This window comes from Ciconia boyciana, chromosome 3, assembly GCF_034638445.1.
Source record: "Ciconia boyciana chromosome 3, ASM3463844v1, whole genome shotgun sequence".
In the NCBI taxonomy this organism is placed as follows: Eukaryota; Metazoa; Chordata; class Aves; order Ciconiiformes; family Ciconiidae; genus Ciconia; species Ciconia boyciana.
The window spans coordinates 34439718-34460231 of record NC_132936.1 but is presented as its reverse complement, the minus strand read 5'-3'; the positions used below and the strand labels follow the sequence as shown (position 1 = coordinate 34460231).

The following is a 20514-nucleotide window of genomic DNA, read 5'->3' as shown; positions in this document are numbered from 1 at the left end:
TTTTTTATTTAGGCTCCATTGTACTACATGGAGTTTCCAATATTGTTTATGTAGGGTCTCCACAGATCACTGTTACCCAGCTTGCAGCAAAAACAGCCATGAAAGATTCAGGAGCCCTTTATCATGGGTTAAGAAAGAAGGTTGCAGTAGCAATATTTTCTTGGTCATCAACTGTAGAATCGCATGACAAGTAGGCAGTTTAAGTGTTTGGCTAACAGGTAAACTAAACCTGGATAGACCAAGTGGCATAAGCGAGTGGTTACTGATTTAATTCTGGTCTAAAGCTACAGGGGAAAAACACCTCAGCTGTCTAGTGACTCTTCTACAGTCCAACCATTAACTGGAGAAGCTCTGATCTGGTTAACTTCAGAGCACAAGCATCAGCTGTCTGCTTTGTTTTGTGTACAAGCAGTAACCAAACATTTTTGCTACCTGGACACTGAAAAAGAAGTGTTAAAGACAAACACATTGCTTCAGCAAACTTGGTGAAGAGCAAGCTAATTTTAAGGATTTAATCAAAAAATGTTAACACTCAGATCTGTTTGACAGTGAACTAACTTTCCCAGAAAGCAAAGTGCTCTACATCTTACTTGAGATAGAATTCCTCAATTTTTTGCTGGACTTTTTTTTTTTTCTTTTTCTTCTTTTGTCTGCTGGAAGCAGCAGTTCTAGGGAGCGATTACTGAAAAGCAATGCTTCTTCCCTGATGCATACAAACCCCAAATCTTTTAGGAAACAAATTATGCTGAATGCTACAGAGAGAGAATTTATCTGCTATCACTTTGCAATTTGCTATGTAATTTTACCTCCTTCTGATGAATTTTTTTTTGGTTCTACAGCTGTATTAGTCAGAACTTACATAAATTAGCCTTTTAATGGACGATTTGACATAAGAGTTCTGTGAAAGGCATGTAGAAACACTCCTGACAATCCAGACATTTTGTTCTGACAATATTAACAACTTCTGTTAAAACCATTAGTACATAGCTAAATTGCACAGCATATGCGCTCAAGTTGTTAAGGCTTAAATTAGCAAGCCATTATGTAAGCAAATTTTAAGCATAATTTGAAGGAACTAAATGACAAACACCCTGTAAAAACACCTGACATACAATTAGGGAAATGTTTCCAACTTGTCTTTCTTTCCAAGTATAAATCACTGACATTATACAAAAATGAAAATAATTTCAGTGAAACCCAGATCAGAAATGTGAATCTCTAGTATTTCAGCATTGATAATCAACATTACTTGCCGCAATCACATACTACTAAGGTCAGTTAAATCAATTCTCATTTATCTATAATGTATTTTACATCCTGATTTCCTCCCAGTCATCCTTTACGTATGTAAACAGAAAAATGAGTAAGCAAACCGCTCTATTCTGCACAACTAACATTTCTGGAAAACGGGGAAATGGTGACAAAATTATATTTCATCATTTGCTCCCAATTCTTTTCACTTTAAATTTGATCAAAAATTGTAATCCTAATGAAATCTGTAGAATGGTAGACTGATTGCTAGGGAGAAATAGATGGCTTAATCTGGAACATGGATCTTGCACCTAATTCTGCCAATGTCATACAAATTTCACTTAGTTCAATACACCCACAGAACCTCACAAAATACTTTAATTTTGATTCAGAGAAACTGCATTCGCTCATTCAAGACTACTTTTGTACCCTAAAATGTATCTCCTTTTCTATAAGGAGAAAGAAACAGAGCCGTATGACTTCATATATCAGGTGTTTACAAAGGAAATGCATCTTTTTGCTTTACCTAACCAAATATTAGGAAAAAGTTTTACAGGAATGATGCAAGGAAAAAAGTTGTCTTTTCAGGTGTTTTTTGCTCTACAAGGCTGTGGTACCACTGGAGGGAAGAACAGAGCAAGAAGGGGTAGCCAGGCCGTCGGGAGGACCAAGCCAGGGCTCTGCCCACTCCTTGCCAAACCACGGAGAAGCGCCAGCCAAAATACCCAGCTTGTTGGCTTCTCCGCTGCCTTAACAACCCCGATAGTTCATATCAGAGGGGAGAGTGAATGGAATGGAGAGAAGTAACTTAAACCCATTACCATTTTGGCAATTAAAATGCTGGTGTACGGAACAGAACTAGGAGGATCCAGAGTGAAAGTGTAGACACTCTATAAGGAACTGACAACACCTACAAAACACTGTGCCAAATTAAAAGCAAGTGGTCACTCCTGCCAGCTTTTCTCTAAGCACCTACAGACTTCCTTCTGAAATGCTGTCTCATGTAAAATCCTGTACTAATAATATTCTGCATTCTTTAAAAGTATATACAAATGCTCAGCGCTTACAGTGAACACATTGCCACATTCACGTAACGTTGTTTCTGAATACCAAGGTAATATGAAGGAAGAGGAAACACTTGTACTCTTTCTGTACACCATACAACAGCCAACGGTTTTCAAACCCAGCCACTGCTGATATTACCACTAACATTATTAACACAGTGAATACTCTCACTGCACAACTACATTTAAGCCTGATTTGAATAACCAAAATAGCTAACAGTCCTCATATCTGACAATGCTCCCATTAACTGGTCTGCCTGCAACCACAGGAAAGGAGAGCAGGCTCAGGTGAGAAGTATGAAGAGTTAACCAATACTCACAGAAAATAGAAGAACTTAAGATACATATTTAGGTATGCATTTTGACATATTAGAATAAAAACATTTAAAAATATGTGCTTTTTAATGGATGTACCAGTTATTGCCAATTAATTTTGCAAGTGCACTGGAGAATTCTTATGATAAACCTAGAATGCTTCCTAACTCCCACTACAAGGAATTAATGTTTTGGGATGTCCTTTTTTATTTTAAACAAGGAGAGAACATATTAAGTTCTGCTACATATTTTTGAACCAGTCCTTAAAATATATTTGGTACTTACTTGAAAAGGTCAAGAACAGCTTCAAAGGCTTTGCCTGCAGTATTACCTAGTCCTAGTAAGGACCTAATACATTCCTCTACAGCCACAAGCAACCACATCACATAAATCCTTTCTTAAACTTATCAAATTTAACCTTTAAATTTTTATTGGGTTATTTTTCCTTCCAATAAGTCACATGAAAAAAATTCCCAGAGCTTTACTCTGCTGATTGCAAAAATCTTTTTCCAAGCCAAGAGCATTTATAGCCAAGTTACACCCATTCGGTCTTATTCACCACCCTCTTATTCTGTTCAGTCTTATATTCACTGTCCTCCAGTTTAAAGGTTATTCTTATAGTTTAAACTTACTGGATTTCTAGATATCAATTATAATTTCTCTAGCTTTTGTCCCTCTACTCTTTCTAGTCTTCTATGATGAACTCTAAATTTCTTTGATCATCCTCTGTATGACAGACCTTGTGCCTGTCACAGTTTGAATTTATCAAAGATAAGTAACGCATGGCACACAACATCCCCAGTGGGGTCTCATTAATACTACCAATGATCATTTAATTCTCCAACTCTACAGGAAATATCTTGAATCTAGGATCATGCTTGACTTTTCCTGGGCTTGGCACTTTGGTAACTCACACTTCACTATCCTTTCCAACTGATGCACCCCTAGCTTGTAGGAACTGGGTGCATGGGTTTTAATAGTAATATAATTTATTGTGGTAAAAATTAATGTGGAGAGAACAAGGCTTATGTAAACATACTAATATTAAATTCACCAGATAAAGAAGGGTTTCTCCCTGTATGTAGATTAGTCAGGAATGTTGAGCCACTGAAAATAATTAACAAAAACCATTTTTCTGGTGTTGCTTTATATAAATTACACCACTTGTTCTGCTTATAAAAGATGTTATTTGCTAGGTATGTAGTCATATTTTTGAATTAATTAATTCTATATATTCCATTAACTTTCAGAGACAGGCACTGTGAAAGCAATTGTTCTTTATAAAAAGCTCCCCGTGTTCCTCATGCAATCAGGACTAAGTATTGGATACTCTCCCTCTGACTCCCATAACTTTTCAGCTGTTAAAGAGATGTAGCGCAGCTTCACCACAAGGTAAAAAGGGTATTTTCACATATGTTATTAGGGCATTTTCTTGGCATGTGGAAGCTTGGAGTTCAACACAGCAAAACCTAAAGCAAGGCAAGTGCAAACAACATAGGATATATTTAATTGAACTTAGGACAAACCAAATGGGTCAGGTATATCTTCAGCACACACGTCTTCAGAGCACTTTAGTGCAGTGGAGTCTATTTTCTGGATCCCAAACTACATTATTCAAAGATGAACACCTAAGCTGTCACCTCATCAAAGATACCATCTCTACTGCATGTGGATGCTACCACAGTTTTGGTAATCTAGAAGAGTTTTTGTTCCAAACTGAAGTGTGAAGTATGCCTCAAGCATATAAGCAAGTCAACTTCACCTTGACTGCTCTCCAAAACCTAGGTGGCTAAATTGTACCTAAGTGGCATTTTCAGCACTTAAGAGCATTGCTGTTCCTGGCCCTAAAGAAGACTCTGTTGCAAGCACGTTAGCCTTTTAATACACCCAGCGGGTGCATCAATGATGCACTGCTTTAGTAACAAATCAATATCAAGCTGAAGCTTCTCTCACTCTATCCTAAGCAATTTAGATTAATAGAATGGGAAAGAACTGGAAGTCCTGGATTATTTCAGCACTTTGTTCAGAGTACCACACAGAAAACAGTGGAATGAAGCTGTAGCAAGTTACATTTCATAGCCATTAGAAAAACAACCTCTGTGCTCCCACAACACAACTGCCTTAGAAAAAATCTACTACAATATGCAGGTGTGATAGAAATAATTTTCTCTGGGTGCTGCACAGTACTAAATGGCAGGTTACAGGTACGCTATGATGTAAGTTGGGGCATATCACCACTTCATAATACAAGCCATCATCCACACATCAACAACTACGTTGGATTGTAATGACTTTACACTCGTTCAGGCAGCCGTGCCAGTGAAGCTGGCTAATTCCCACTACCTAAGCCTCCAAGGTACAGTCTGGAACACCACCCTTTGCAGACCTGCCTGAGGACAGGCGGCAAGCGGACGTGCGCTGCTCTGCTCCAGTAGTGCTGCCTCTGTGCGCAGGGCGCAGAGATGAACGGGGAACTACCCTCACCTACTTCAGATGAGGCACTGTGGTGAATATGCCAGCACTGGATCCTAAAAGTTTTGCGGATTTTTTAAATGGTAACTACGCATACACGAAGGACTCACTCCATCTTGCTCACTATACTTATGCCCAGTTTTAAGAGGTTCTCTTTAGCCTATGCGAATTATTTCACATGTAAAATCAAAAAGCTGATTTCACAAGAATTCCCTGAATTTCTGCTGCAGCCAGAAGTGAAACACAGCAAACCATATAAATCAATATAAAATTACAATTAAAATACTAGATTAGATTTCCGGAAGCTGATGTAAGGACCTTGCCTGAAAAAAGTCAAATTGTTAACCAAAGACATTTTTATGAAATAAAGCTTTATTACACTTTATAACCTCCTCTACTTTTTAGCCTATTAATAATTCTCAGTTCTTCATTAATTTCTTTTATTGTCCTAATTGTCACAACAGTCTTGGGTTTCCTTGCTGGGCTACCTTCGAAGCGTATGTTCAGCCAGGGGATGGGCGGGGCCTGGGTGTTAGGATTCCTGTTCTTCCCCCCTCCCCTTTGGATGATTTTAAAATTTCATTTCAGGTTTTTACATTAATATGTTTCCCAGTTAACTAACAACATTATAATAATAAATGATAAAAAGCATGGATTCTAACCACTTTGTCCTCCTTTGGGAAAGCATCCAAGGAAGCAGAATAAAAAGAGAAAAGAAAAAAAGAAGAGAAAAAGAATAAAATAGGCAAGTATTAATAGACAGATTTCAAAGAAATGCAATACTAATAACTCTCTACAAAGAGATAAAAACATAAAATTTCCAAAGGAAAAAAAAGAGCTTTAAATTAAAAGATTACATTACTGCATATGTAGAAAACATGTTTTCCCACCCTAACCCACAGAAGCATAAACAATATAACAAAAGGCAAGTTACAAATGAATGGACACTTTTCCATTTCTGTGACTTGAAACAGTGGGTAAAAAATAATTAAAATATATTCAGATTTTTTCTGAGTAAAGAGAAGTATCATATGCACTCTAATTAACAGTATAACGTAACATATCAAAGTAAACTATATTTTCATAGACTTGCTCTAATGACACCACCTGCAGGTGATGCGATGTAATGCATCTATTTATATTAAAATATGATTATATGAAAATTTTTGTCCAATACACCTACATAATTTTTTCAGAATGTGAATTTAATTTAATGGACTCACAAGTACTTCAGGGCTACGGGAACCTTCCAAAATAAAGATTAAATGAGTATTTTTCTGAGGGGTTTTTTTTGTTTACATCAAATTTCAGAAGCCCTATTCAGTTGACGATTAGCTCAAAGACAGTGAAAAGGCCATAAACTAGTTCTGTTGTGAACATGATTATCTGCTATAAAATTCGTGACCACTTTTAACTGAATTTATATTGATACAAAGGGCATTGGTGCATTTCCCCTACAAAAGACTGGCACCTTAAAGCCATATGAGAAAGTTATCTCATCTCATGATAGACAACAAAGCTATTCATTCAGGATATTTGTAAAATGTTTTATAACACACCATATTACTAGATGATCGGCCAAAAATAATCACTGGATAATGGTCTTCCAAATACAGATCCTACCACTCATGTGCAAGTGAGTGGCCAGTTCCTTGTAAGGGACTGACGGAACAGAGGGTATTCTTGGATAGCCTTCAGTTTTGTGGGCAGCTACTGCAGCTAATTGCATGCGGATCAGAGGGAGAATGATTCATCTCACCTGCCTGAAAGCAGGATAGCTAATCCAGATTAACCTGTGGTTTTACTTTTTAAATAAATTTAAAATAAATTGACATAACACACTCACTATGGTAAAAGAAGTGGTTGGGTTTTTTTTTTTCCTAACCAAAAAATTGACTGATTTTATGTCAGAGAAATCTATAAAAGCTCTATAAAAAAATAAATCTAAAATGAAATAAGAGTTCAATAAAAATTTATTAATGTGGAGTTGTACCTGAGCAAAAGGGTTTCTTCTTTCATTCTATGAAAAACAAGTATGTTTTCTTCAAGCCATCGCTCAGTAGAACTATACACTATGTATTTTTTTTAATTAACTCTGTGAATCGTAAGTATCTCCACAATCATTAAATACATTATAAAAACTTTATAAAAACCTCATAATGAAGTGATGAATGAAACACTTAAGTAAAATGAAGCATGAAATGCCAAACTTAAGGTGAACAATCCGCAGCGTGACAATGTCAAGGAGGCTTTTTCTTAAGAGTACACATCAGAAGACTTACATTGTTTGATCGCAGAGAGACACGACCTCCACATCGAGCACAAAACTTGGTCCGGCAATAAGAGCATAAATGGCCACAACCATCTGCAAACTTTGTTTTATGACAGATTCCACATGTTGGAGCATCATCCTTGTGCTCTCCCTGGTAACGGCGGGCTTCTTCCCCTATCTTTCTTACTTGTTCTTTATAGCTTTCAAATTGTTGATGCAACCTCCTGCATAGATGAGAAAAAAGTTTATATAGCAAGAATAGGAGGAAATACTACTACTGTGTATTTCTTTCTTTCAATTTATAACTCTACCTAATATTCTTGGCATGTTCACAATAATAAATGTACCTCATATCAAATACACACTGCACATGGAAGACTGTATAGGAGAATCTAAAGGAAAAAAATAACAAGACATATGTATAAAAAGATGGCAAAAAATGCATAGTCTTAAACAGAAGTATCTACCATGTACAGAATAAAAGCAGAAATGTAATTGCCTAAGCAAATCTGCATTGCTTTTTAATCAACATTATTTATGCAGTAGGTGTAATAAAAAAAATACAAGTCAGTCTTCAGTTACAGTGTCACACTTCTATTTTCAAAATCTAAATTACTAACACATATAACTTCAAGATTTCAACAGGCGCTCTACAACCACACTGGCCCTACAAGAACCTGAGAACAATTTTCTATGTCGAATTTATATATTAACAATCATCTGTAGTATTCTCTCGTTAAGTATGAGAGACTACGTAAGGTTTGCTGTCCCTCATTACAGACATTTCTTCCAACTTAGCTGTAGGAGTATATAGCAGTATTAGCAGGTATATAGACTCCTAAGACGAAGACTGGCATTCAAAGAAGCAGCACTTCTCCAGCCGCCCCAAATAACAACCACCCTGACACTACGCCCACCAACTGGCTAAGCGTTCTGCTACCCAAAACAGCACGAGTTCAGGGAAGAGCACTAAGCCCTCCAGCCTGCACTTCCCCTTCTGTAAGTCAGGAATAATAATAATTAAATATTTAGTGATAAAATCTTTCTTATCATTATGATATTATCTCTGAGGAAAAATATGTTCTGTTGGTGTCTATGAGATTTTATTGGCAAGGATGACATTTCAGAGGGGAACCAGCTAAAGGTCCAGGCACTTCCAAAAAGGGCAATTCAGCTCCTCTCCTGCTCCTGGCTGCAAGTGGTTACTGCTCCTTAGGCACCGATTTTGACAGTCACCAGATCTGTATCAGTGAGCTAACCCATGGACCTGAACCAACAGAAAATTAATTCTCCTACCAAAAAAAAAAATTGTTTTCCCATCATTTTGCTTCCTGAATCACTCTGCTCTGAGCAGGGCACTGGAGACCTGGGAGGAAGGTAGGACACGAGCTCCTGAAGCCAGAAATGAAAAGGACCAGTGGACAGCAGGATCACCCTTTTTGCAGCAACGAGCAACGAGCTCAGCTGTCATGTGAAGCCCCACTCTGAAGCTTAATTAAAAGGATCATATTTCAACTCTGTTAACTATCTTACTAGTCATCAAATCATACAAGAAAGAAAAACTTCTGTAGGTGCACCAGGACAGCGCTGCAACTTCTGACCTTTATTTTCATGAGCTTGAGCAAAGACCTCAGACAGCCTAAGTGGGAGAGTCCAGTAGGGCACATTTAACAACGCAGTCTTTTCACCATGCGTGCTGGTTTTGGCTGGGATAGAGTTAATTTTCTTCATAGTAGCTAGTATGGGGCTATGTTTTGGATTTGTGCTGGAAACAGTGTTGATAACACAGGGATGTTTTCGGTACTGCTGAGCAGTGCTTACACACAGTCAAGGCCTTTTCTGCTTCTCACCCCACCCCACCAGCGAGTAGGCTGGGGGTGCACAAGAAGTTGGGAGGGGACACAGCTGGGACAGCTGACCCCAGCTGACCAAAGGGCTGTTCCATACCAGGTGACGTCATGCTCAGCATAGAAAGCTGGGGGAAGAAGAAGAAAGGGGGGACGTTCAGAGTGATGGCGTTTGTCTTTCCAAGTCACCGTTACGCATGATGGAGCCCTGCTTTCCTGGAGATGGCTGAACACCTGCCTGCCCATGGGAAGTAGTGAATGAATTCCTTGTTTTGCTTTGCTTGTGCATGCAGCTTTTGCTTTCCCTATTAAACTGTCTTTATCTCAACCCACGAGTTCTCTGACTTTTACTCTTCCCATTCTCTCCCCCATCCCACCGGGGGGGAGTGAGTGAGCGGCTGCGTGGGGCTTAGCTGCCAGCTGGGATTAAACCACGACACCCTGCTATGTGGAACCTACAGTCTCTTCACCCACATTTTCAGATGTTGCTTCAAATCTACATCTCCATGGCTAACATTAAAAAAATCATGAACAGGTAAACAGATTATTAATAGAAACAAGGAATCTTGAGTTTAATAAATTATAACAGGAGGTGTGTTGTCTACAGAGGTCTTGATATCCTTCATCTCCACCTGCTTTGAGCTACCTAATCACTTAATTAGCATTGAGACTCACACCATTTAACCAACGTACTTCTAGTGAGACAATTCTGTGTTTCTGTGGGATTTTGTGTGTGTGTGTGTGGTGAACTTGTTTTGACTTTTACGATATAAGTAATCAGTGATATTTGTATGAAATACCGTTTTGGTGAAGTGGATATTTTTACTTTAAGATGAGATTCAAGCCTAGAAAATGATAATTCCACTTAACTAACAGGAATCATGGTAAAATACACATATTCCATTTGGACAGGAATATCACTGCTCATAACTACATAAATCAACCAACTCCCACACTAAAAACAGTGACCTCATACAAGCACATTCTAGTGAGGATGCAGCAATAGCAAAAGCTAAGAAGCCAAATAATCTATTCTCCTTCACTACAAACACGATGCATTATACTTAATGCTTTATGCTAATGAAAAACTTGGCAGAAGTAGTAAACGGGGTTTTTTGTTTTATTTTTATTTTTTACTAACCTGCTTAAAAAAACTTTGTGGTATTGAGTAAGATGAGAAAAGTGGGTCAAAAGAATTAGGCAAAATACTGGAGAAACATAATACTTTTGGCCACATTATTGGATTACACATGTGATTTAACTTATCTTACACAGCTGCTCATTTATAATGCATAGAAACAACTGAAGACATTCAGGAATTTGTATAATAACCACCTTAAAGAATGCAATTAAATAATGGAGAGGTCTGTAGGTAGATTTCTTATTACATCAAAATATTATTACATAAAAAATGGAACCATGGAAACTAAATTCAGTTCTCCTCCACTACAGCAAGACTTAAAGCTCTGGATCTTTACTAATGTGGAAAGGGAAGATAACAGCAAGCACTGCACCTCTTCCTGTTCTTTTCCAATTAGACAGTCTACATCTGAATTTTTTTGATCTCATATGAAGCTTACGAAGTCTATTAATACAATGATGTTTTACCCTTCTGTGTGCACCAAGAGGCAGATGAACGTACTAGCAACGAAGCAAAACTTAAGTGAGAGATTATTTCATTTATTTATAAATATGTAGCACTTATTTATAGATTCCTTATTTTCTGCATCAGTGTAAGACAGGCCTTTTTATCGTGAGGGGTTCAAAACCAAGCGCTTATCTTGCATGTCATACTCCGCATTACTGGAGAAATCCTCATATTTTATCTACAGCAGGAATGGAACTGAGGAAAACGGTTGCAGAATTCACAGAGCAGAAAGAATCTTACTCAGCCCATGGCAGGTCTGGTTCAATTACTTCTTTTGCAAGGTTTGAACCATCTTTCCCACCTTTCTGAGGAATGACAGGATTTCTGTATCTCTGCCTATTCTATAATGGTGGCAGCAAATCCCTCTGAACAGTTTTGCCTTATACAGAAATATATTAAGTATTCTCTGGAGCAAGAGCTAAAATACAGATGGATATTTTTCAGGTTTGCTCCTTAACCTCCAGGCTGTAGAGCACATTTTCATCAGATGCAAGGAAAATTTAAGACTATTAAATATTCCTTAATGTAGACAAGCACCTAAAGGTTAGGTTAAAAACTTAATAACAGCATATGATATAACAGCTTGGGGGACCCTTGAGGCAGATATCAATTCAATCCCCTCTGACAGAAAGAGCAACCAGACTACTATGTAAAAAGAATATATGCATATATCCACATCATTTTTCATCATGCACCCCAAAATTCAGCTAGTTCTACTACTGAGGTCAATGGCATAGCCAAAAAGGGGAGGTTTCCTGACCCACACAGCCTCCAAAGATGAAGGGAAAAAAAAATAAAACAAAAGATTAGAACAAAAACCAGAGGAAACTATTCCAGGACTTAACACTGGACATATGTAAGTCAGACTGAAGAAGTTTCATAGAAATTTTCCTTCAAAATTGAGAAATACAGGAGGCAGAAGATGGCCAGAGGGAGCAACGCACGGCAAGTGTACTCTTCTTACAATCTCCATGCACATCAGGAAACAAGTATGAAATATAACTCATTCAGATTTTATACTACCTATTAATAAATCATTGTTAAAATCACCTTTCAGATGTGTTCTGTAACAATACAGTAACAAATACAGTAAAATTCAGTATTTAGTTTTAAAATGGTGACCAGAAAAAAATCTACCAAATGTTCTTATTAAAAATTAGTATTTATGTTTGAAATTGATATCTTCAACAGATTTCATTGAACATATATTTTACAATAGAAAAAAAAATCCTAAAGTGTAAAAAATATCTTCCAATAATACTATTTTGTAAAAGCTTTCTGTTGTTGTTTGTTTGTTTGTTTGTTTGGAGGGGTTGTGGTGGTGACTTTAGCAGAGAGTACATACAAGTTAATGATCACTCTTGTTACTCAGTTTAAACATCCTTTGACCTGAAACTGCAAATCTTTGATCCCACCCAAAAGAAAATGTATTTATTTATCTCTTCCTTACAATTTGATCCTTTAATCCACAAAATCTATGAGCAGCTGTTGCATAAGAAAATAAGTAAGAACTGTTAGGTACAAATACAATTTGAATTCATTAGAAAAACATCCCTCCAGGTGTAGATGTAAGAAAGCATTAAAATTCTCCCAAGTTTACATATTTACATATTTTACATATTTAATATTGTATTGTTAATATTTTTAATATTTACATTTTCATATTGCTGAACTAGAAGTCCCTTAATTTGTGTTCTGTATCATTCTAGCCACATTTCTTCCTTAATGGATCTACCTTCTTTAACATATTGTCTTAATGTAATAAAACTTTGGGTACCTCCAAGAGCACCTCTTTATAACATTTATGTGGGAAACTTCATCTTTTGCTAGAAACACAGAAGTGCCTGTGACTTTGGAGCTGTTCAGATCACCAACAGCATCATCGGATGGCCCAAGACTTCAGTACTGCCCCACCTTTTATTATGTAGTAAACTAACTTACCAGGCAGGAAAGACCTCGCCACACATAGGATTAAAACCATTCCTCTCTTCATGGAGAAACAATAGGAAAAGTATCTACAAATGCAACAATACATTTGAGACATAGCACAGAGAAGTCAAGAAACTTGAAGGATAAGCTTCCTCCAACAACATTATTGCCATACTTCACTTGTGCAGACCTTGCACCACTCTTAACAAAACGGCTGCATCTGCATAAGCTGGCTCTGCTGGTGAGGGTGCCTGGTATTTCACGTTCACACAGGTGGCACGTATATGTGTGATTGAAAAAAAAATCATACAATGGGTGAATCTTTGGGCACATCAGATCTCATATGACTAAAAAAAGTATCTTCTGTTGCTAAAGTTCTGGAAGAGACTGAGCCGCTTGGAGAGGTACATCATAGCATCAGGGCTATGGCTCCATTTCTGGGCTCTTAAGCATCAGCCTCAGTACTGTACCACATGCATATGAGAGGCTGGCACCACCACCGGTAGTGCAAGACAAGAACCAATACACAGTTTTCATGTGTACGCTTAACCCCTTCACTTAATCCCTTCACCCCTTAAAGACTTAACCCCTTCACTTTTACAGTAGGACAGTACAACATATATTGAGGTTTCTTGGTTTTTTTCCCCAAGAAAACATGGTGGGTTCCTCTACCATTCTTCTTCAAAGGCATTTCACAAAAAAAATGCTTTAGCTGTGTGTCATACATGTACCACATTTTCATTCGAATATGCAATATTTTACATTGACAGTGTAAACTAGTAAAAAAAATTACTGATGCGCAATTCTGCAAAGCTTTACTCATGTCTTCATGTACTTATTACAAACTGTAAGCCTTGGAAGACACTCATGTCATAAGCACCTTACACACCTCAAACTTTTCAGACAGCTCACTGATATCATTAGTAGGACAGACAATGGACATTGAGGTAATCTGTAATATTGACTGATCAGAGAGTGGCATATCAAGCCACACAGAAGTTATCATTTATGTTGTTGGGTTTTTTTGAGCAGGTCCAAGATGCATATTTATACTGCTGCAATCATCTCCACTAAGCAGATATTACAATTAAGATCCAAGAATGTAATTTTTTATTAACAGACTATGTTATCGCTTTTTTGCTGGTTTACTTTTAAATTTCTATAGTGTATACCTATCTGAATTATTTGCATATATACACTGAAGATTCAGAAGTGACAAAATTATGCACTTGCATATGTACGCTCCGTCTGCACAGATTTTCTAAAAATGCCAAAGATTCGGGTCACCTTTATGCACAGTTACATTTTAAATGATTTTTAAATGTAGTATGAAACTATATTTTTTTACTTACTTAAAAATCCAGCAGATGGCACTACAGATTGTATTTTCACTCTCCCAGTTCAACTCAAATTATTCAGTTTTGGAATCTTTAACACCTGATTTAACATTATAAAAATATTACGCCCTGTGAGGAGTTCAAGTTGGTAGAAAAAGTGCCATCTTATAAGTGACATAGCCTTAAGGAACTATCCAACAGTGGCTATCGCATATATAAAAAAAGCTCTTAGTAAAATGCAGTACTTTGCCCTGTTCACTCATGGCATGCAAACACATAATCGCACAGAGCATAGATTATTTTTTTTTTCCCCATAAAATCAGTAGGACTTTAACAGAGTTCTGTTCTTAGCATTCTTCTTTATGGCAAATAAAACAAACAAACAAAAAAGTTCAAGAATGCAAACTCAGATTTGTTGCCACACATTTTCTTCTGCTGTAGGAGATGTAGAAAAGACTAATACTTCATTAACATGCTCGTAGGGTAACGTATTTGGACAAAACAGCAAGGCTCAAGCACTTCTGGATATTTAATATGCCCGTGAAGGCAACGGCTAGATCTAAAAACTTGTAGACAAACTTTAAGCGGCTACATTGAAGCCGTGACCTGAACACCACTGTTGAGCAGCTCCATAAAGCTGGACGTACCTTGGTCTCACAGGGTGCCTCGCTGCTCTGCCAGAGCTGCGGGTACTCACCTCACGCAGATGTTCCCAGAGGGAGCAACGCGGCACCTAGCTTATGCCTCAGCCCCACCAGCACCTTAGCTGGGAAAAGCTGTCAACGGGGAATACACGCTTTAACCAACAAAGCCTAGACAGGCAACCTTAGCAAGATGCTAGGGATAGTTTTGTCTGAATAAAGGGAAATGAGGAGCTATGGGGGAATCTAGCACACGTTGGCTAAAACAGCTGAAGTTCAGCGAAGAAGTCTAGATATATTTGCTGGTTACTTCATGCATTATCACATCACATATAAATCTGTTATTAACATTTATACCCTCTGCACAAGTAGGACAAATTACGGTTGAATAGTAAATAAACATGTCTAACACTTCCAGCTCCAAAGTGCTTGACGTAGAAACGTTAATGTGTTAGGATATTTGAAGTCTAGGGTGTTTTTGAACCATGGGTGATACATGGTTTGGTTGTTTTGTGAAGATCAAATAACTGCTGAATGTACTCATATTGCAAAATATTGTACTTCTGAGTGAATTTGGATGTTATGTTAATATTCCTTTATTATTGCTATTGCTGTACTTTTTTATTCAGTGTGACCTGCCATTTTAAGAGTGGAGTATAGTATTTGTCTGTAAAAAATGCTTGTTGAAGGCAAGCAAGACATGGATCTGTGTAAGTTGTGAAACAGGTAGGAACCTGATTAATCCACTAAACTTTAGAGCAAAACAGGCCGTGTTTGTGTAAGAGAAATACAAGCATTAATAAAAGGACTGCAAATGGAAGAGTTAATGGCTTCCTTATCTTGAGGGTGTTGGGTTTTCTCCTCCACAAACTGGCTGCTTCTAGCCCTTTTGCTGTTGCCTACTGTCCGACTTCTCACTTTTCTGTGGCTTTACGTATCACCCATTTGACCTTTCCCTATTCACATTTCCTGTAGGTCTCGTCTGTCCCTCCTACATATTTTTTCAATAAATATATCACAATAATTATTATATATGACATATATTATAGCATGTTCTATATCCTGTAATAAAACCAACAAATATTCCCAGAAATCTCAGTTTTTACCTGGCCTGAAGATTTCTTCATCCTTCCCTGTTAGTTCAACACATAACTATGGATCAACTCTATTATTCTCTCAACTTGGTCTTCACCTGCTGCCCATGACATTTTTCACCTCACCAACAATCACCTGAATCCTGCTGGGCATCAGCCCTTTCTCCTCCACATGCCAAGATCTCTTCTTGCTCCCTGTTTTAATGGTGCAGGCACAAATTTGACCATGCTTGTAACTCACAGGTCTGTTTCTCTACCTCACATTTGCCTCCTCCTGTCCAAACCAAAGTGTTCGGCATAGATTACCAACTCCCATCGTGGGTGACCTGTACATCAAACTCCATAACCTGAAATAGAGACCTCATTGTACCTCCAGCAAACCTTAACCACCACCTCCATTCCACTTGCCACTCAGGACCAATAACTACTGTGCTACACTGGATTCACACCTATTTAGACCTTCACCTCAAAATGCTATATAAGCCTCGGAGATTAATTTTGCAAATTAAAAAAAAAAAAACACCGAAGTTCAGCTAATTTCATATCCATCCAGCTTAAACATTCAGCAATCATCAGCTCATCCCTCAATTCCTTTTCTTGCTAGTGCACGCCTGTCCTGCTGATAGTCTAATCACAATCCTGCAACAAATCTAATTTAATTTATTTTACCTCTCTCTTTGTATTCCTCTGATGAGCCCCCTTTTCTACTGCATAAAACATAAATGGCTTATCTTCACCTTCAAAGACTTTCACAGCCTATTTCCACCTTGCCTATAATTTCTCATTCAGTGCTGAGACACTTCTGCTCCAGTTAAACTTTCAAGCAAGAATCTTTGTGGTTTTTCCCTTGTTGCCCCTAACGTGGGAGTACTAGCAACAACACCATCCCATTATCCTCCTCTGAACTCTCTGCCTTGATGCCTACAAAGATCTGGACTTTACTTATCAGGCCAGACAATACAAACTCCCCTGTCTGCTCCTATTATTTTATTATTTGCTTAATACTTATAATGCAGGCTGCCCCTGTGGCAAAGACTGCCTTTTTTTCTACATCCATAAAAACCCTCACTCAGAAGGGTTATAGTCCATGGCAAGTGCTTTCAGGCAATATGGTAATATAAATCTCCCAACATGATTCAGAAATTCATAAAGTTACTTTTTCAATTTCTTTTAATCATTTTATGATTCTAGTCATTTACTTTTTGGTTTCTGACCCTCAAGCAATATACTCATACTTTTCCCCATGTCCATGAGGGACAAAGTGTTTTTAATGAATGTTGGTATTTTACTATATGCCCATGACGCTAGGAACCAGGAGCAGCATAACCATAAAGCATTTCATTATGAGACTCATGATAAAGTTCAGACTTGGCCAAGACGAAGGGTTCACTTACAGACCTCACACAGGAGTTTAGACCTGGCCACCACCACTGGAATTAAAAGTTGTTCACATGTAACAGATACTTTAGCCCTCTATACAAGTTATCTTAATTCCAATTCCCTCATATAATCTCTTATCAAGCGCATGCTACCTGGCAGCATCCTAACAAGACTGTACAGGCTGAGGCAAAAAAGTCCCACACCTTGGCTAGAAAGTCCCCTTCCTCTCACTTGGAGCAGAGGCCCACCAGCAACGTGGCGTGGACTGCGGCTTTATTCACAGGGCTCTTACCTGGTGCCTTTTCAACAGCAGTAACAGTTATTTTCAAACTAACATTTTACTAAGGGCAGGTTTTCTGCAAGCATATCAACGAGCTCATTAAATAACTTGCATAAAAAGTCATTTTTCAGCTTCCTGGAAGTTTCCTAATGTAGGTTACTGGAAAACTTTATTTTCGTATACTTCTATTTGTTTTCTAAAAATAACCACAGCCCACAAGCAGACTTCCTCCTTACACAACTGAAGAACTGTGAGTCAGAAATGTGCAATATCTACAATGAGGAATTTACATTCCAGCTTCCCACAGTTCCTCCCAAATGACCGTTACCCTTTCTGAGGTATAAAAGAGAAACTAAGCAAACAATGCATAACAGTACTAAAAAAGGCACAGCTGAGGAATTCAGAAAGAAACTGTGTATGTCTTGTATTAAAAAGCACTTACACGCTGAGATATATTTAGTACTAAAGGAATCAATGCCTTCTGTGGAAAAACTAATTAATGATTATCCTTTTTTTGTTTAAAAACATACGTTCTTATGTCATGGCTTTTATGAAAAGTGCAAGTAATTTAAATCAACTGTTTTTTTCTTCTTTTTTTTTATTCTGGGTTCATAAAAATATGAAAACCGATACCATTGATAAAAGGATGTTCCATTCTCCTCACATGGCTATTTCCACTACCTTAAGTAAGAGTGCAGCTCCTACGCTTTATGGCAACTGTGTGCAGAAAAGCTTATGTTCCAAAAGTTAAAGTCTTATTTTTCATTAAAAGTGTTTCAGTAGCATTAGGAGGGGTTTCGTGGGGTTTTTTGAGTGAAAAATGTTACTTTTCAACAGTGAAGAATTATTTGGAATTTGAAGGTTTTAACAGGCAAAAAAAATTGAAACAAGACTGTGAGAGGAGGGAGACAACACCTTTCCACCCAGTACTGCTCCGTCCCAACTACATCTCAGGACCTAGAGCCCTTGCACTTTTGGGAACCTCTGTGCCCCCTTCCTTGGCCTTTTTAAGGAGGTATAAGCCCTTCCACCCAATTGCTGTTATAAGCTGGGATCTGGAAACACATTCTCCTAGGGCAGGGCATGAGCCTTATTCATGATGCCACAGTTGGCTTGCACAAAAACAAGGAGGAAGACCTCTAGGTCACAGCACAAGCATGGAAAACACTGAAAGGGCAACACAAATCCAGAATACAAGAAAAACAGATGAAAGATATGATCCATCCCTCCGAGGTGGAGAGAGAACTGTAAGTGATGGAGATTACACCAGGGGGGAAAAGGCTCCAGCTGACTTAAGAGTATGAGAGCCTTGTCAGAAGAGGTCACAGCAACAGAAGTGCAGCATTTTAGACCAGCCATGAGACCAGGCTTCACATAAAGCCCCTCAAGTAAGCTTGTGATGTTAGTACAAGCAAAAGAGTTAGTATTAATGATTTTGAAAATGTTAATGAGTTAAAAGAATAGAAATAGGATGGTGAGTGGGAAATGGTGGCAAGGAGCTACCCACTCCCCTATCTTGCACAGTCAGGAAAACGATATAGTTCCACTAATCTAACAATTTTGTAGTATTATCCAAGTAAAATTTATAATTACACTGACCACAAACAATTACACTGCCCAAATTCAGTGACACAAGGCTTAATAGAATATGAAGTCTCATCAGGTGAGTGAGCTTGCACATATTTCCACAAAAAAATAATATACATAAACATTTGTCCCTAAGCCCATTGGAAACAGCTGTTTTAAAAACTGCAAGCAACAACCATAGTCCTCAATAGTTTCTTCACTTACATCTGAACGTCAAGTTCAACAAAATTTTCTTTTTTGAAAACAAGGAAATGACAAGTTGTGGTACAACACGCATTATCTTTGGTCTCCTGGAACAGAGTCCAGCATGCCTCTAATATGCAGACCTTCTGTGCCTTAGGGCAGCAACTGACTCGGTACCGCACTGCAGAAACCACGCCATTATTTGCTAAATGTTCAACCCTTCTACTTCTTTTACCATCCTATTTTAACTCAGCATCTGCCCTTCCAGCTATTGTTTGAACTTCACTTACTCATCATCAGTCCCACGGGTTAGACTCCTCTCTCATCCCACTACTGCAGCTTCCCAGGCAAGCAGACGCCTGTGCCCTAATACAGTCAACTCAGCGCTTTGCTAGAACAACACGTAACAGATATATAAAGGCACATGAAGTGGCATCATGCAGAGAGGAGACATGTGTCTACCCACTTGCCTTATACTTTTACACTTCCCTGTGCAGCCCCAATAGGCCACTTCTGGTTCTCCACCCTTAACGTGACCTAAGAAAGGGGGATGGAGCTAAACACTGTCACCACCATCATGAAACTGGGAAAACAATCATGGGAGTCAAAGAAAAAAAAAAAAACAAAACACCAGATAGAGGAGGGTAAAAGAAAAAGCCTCAACTGTAAAAATAGTTAATTGCAGGGGACACCAAGCACAGCACCACAAAGACCTCCACAGAGTCAGCAGACTACTCAAATGGTATTCTGTCCAGAGACATGGTAGGATGTTGGAGGCCCCAAAGCCACCAGGATCCTCTCTCTCAGGCTTCCTCTTCCCAATGCTGTACACAGACAGTTTGGCCAGAGCCAGCAGAAGAGTGGTGAGACACCCCACAACGTGTCAATGCCTTGTCCTTTGGTCTTAACCAGTATGGGCATTTTTATACACCTCTTACCTATGTGGACAACCTCACCAACACGGGTCATCTCACGTAACCATCACAGCTCTGCTGCAGTTTTCTATTTAATTTCTTCACCACCCAGCTCTCCTAACACAGACAGTGCAGCAGGAGAGCAGCTGGTTTGCTCTGAAGAGTTGCTACCAGCTCCAAGTGACAGAGTTCAAAGAGTTCCATGAGTTCATACACATGATGCTGTTAGCAGCCTGAAGTCTACTGAATGCAACCACTTAAGTTATGGAACTATCCCTATGTTACAGTCCCTCTCTTACT

General features: G+C 38.3%; 1 protein-coding gene across 10 annotated transcripts in view; it reads right to left on the bottom strand.

Annotated features, from left to right (window-relative positions):
* The window catches only part of RIMS1 (regulating synaptic membrane exocytosis 1), a 355711-nt gene that overhangs the window by 227958 nt on the left and 107239 nt on the right, over positions 1-20514 (bottom strand). For all 10 annotated transcript variants that reach the window (XM_072855284.1, XM_072855285.1, XM_072855274.1 and 7 more), the window contains exon 2: positions 7385-7598. In XM_072855284.1, the coding sequence (XP_072711385.1) occupies positions 7385-7598 (214 nt within the window). The remainder of the gene's footprint in view (positions 1-7384; positions 7599-20514) is intronic.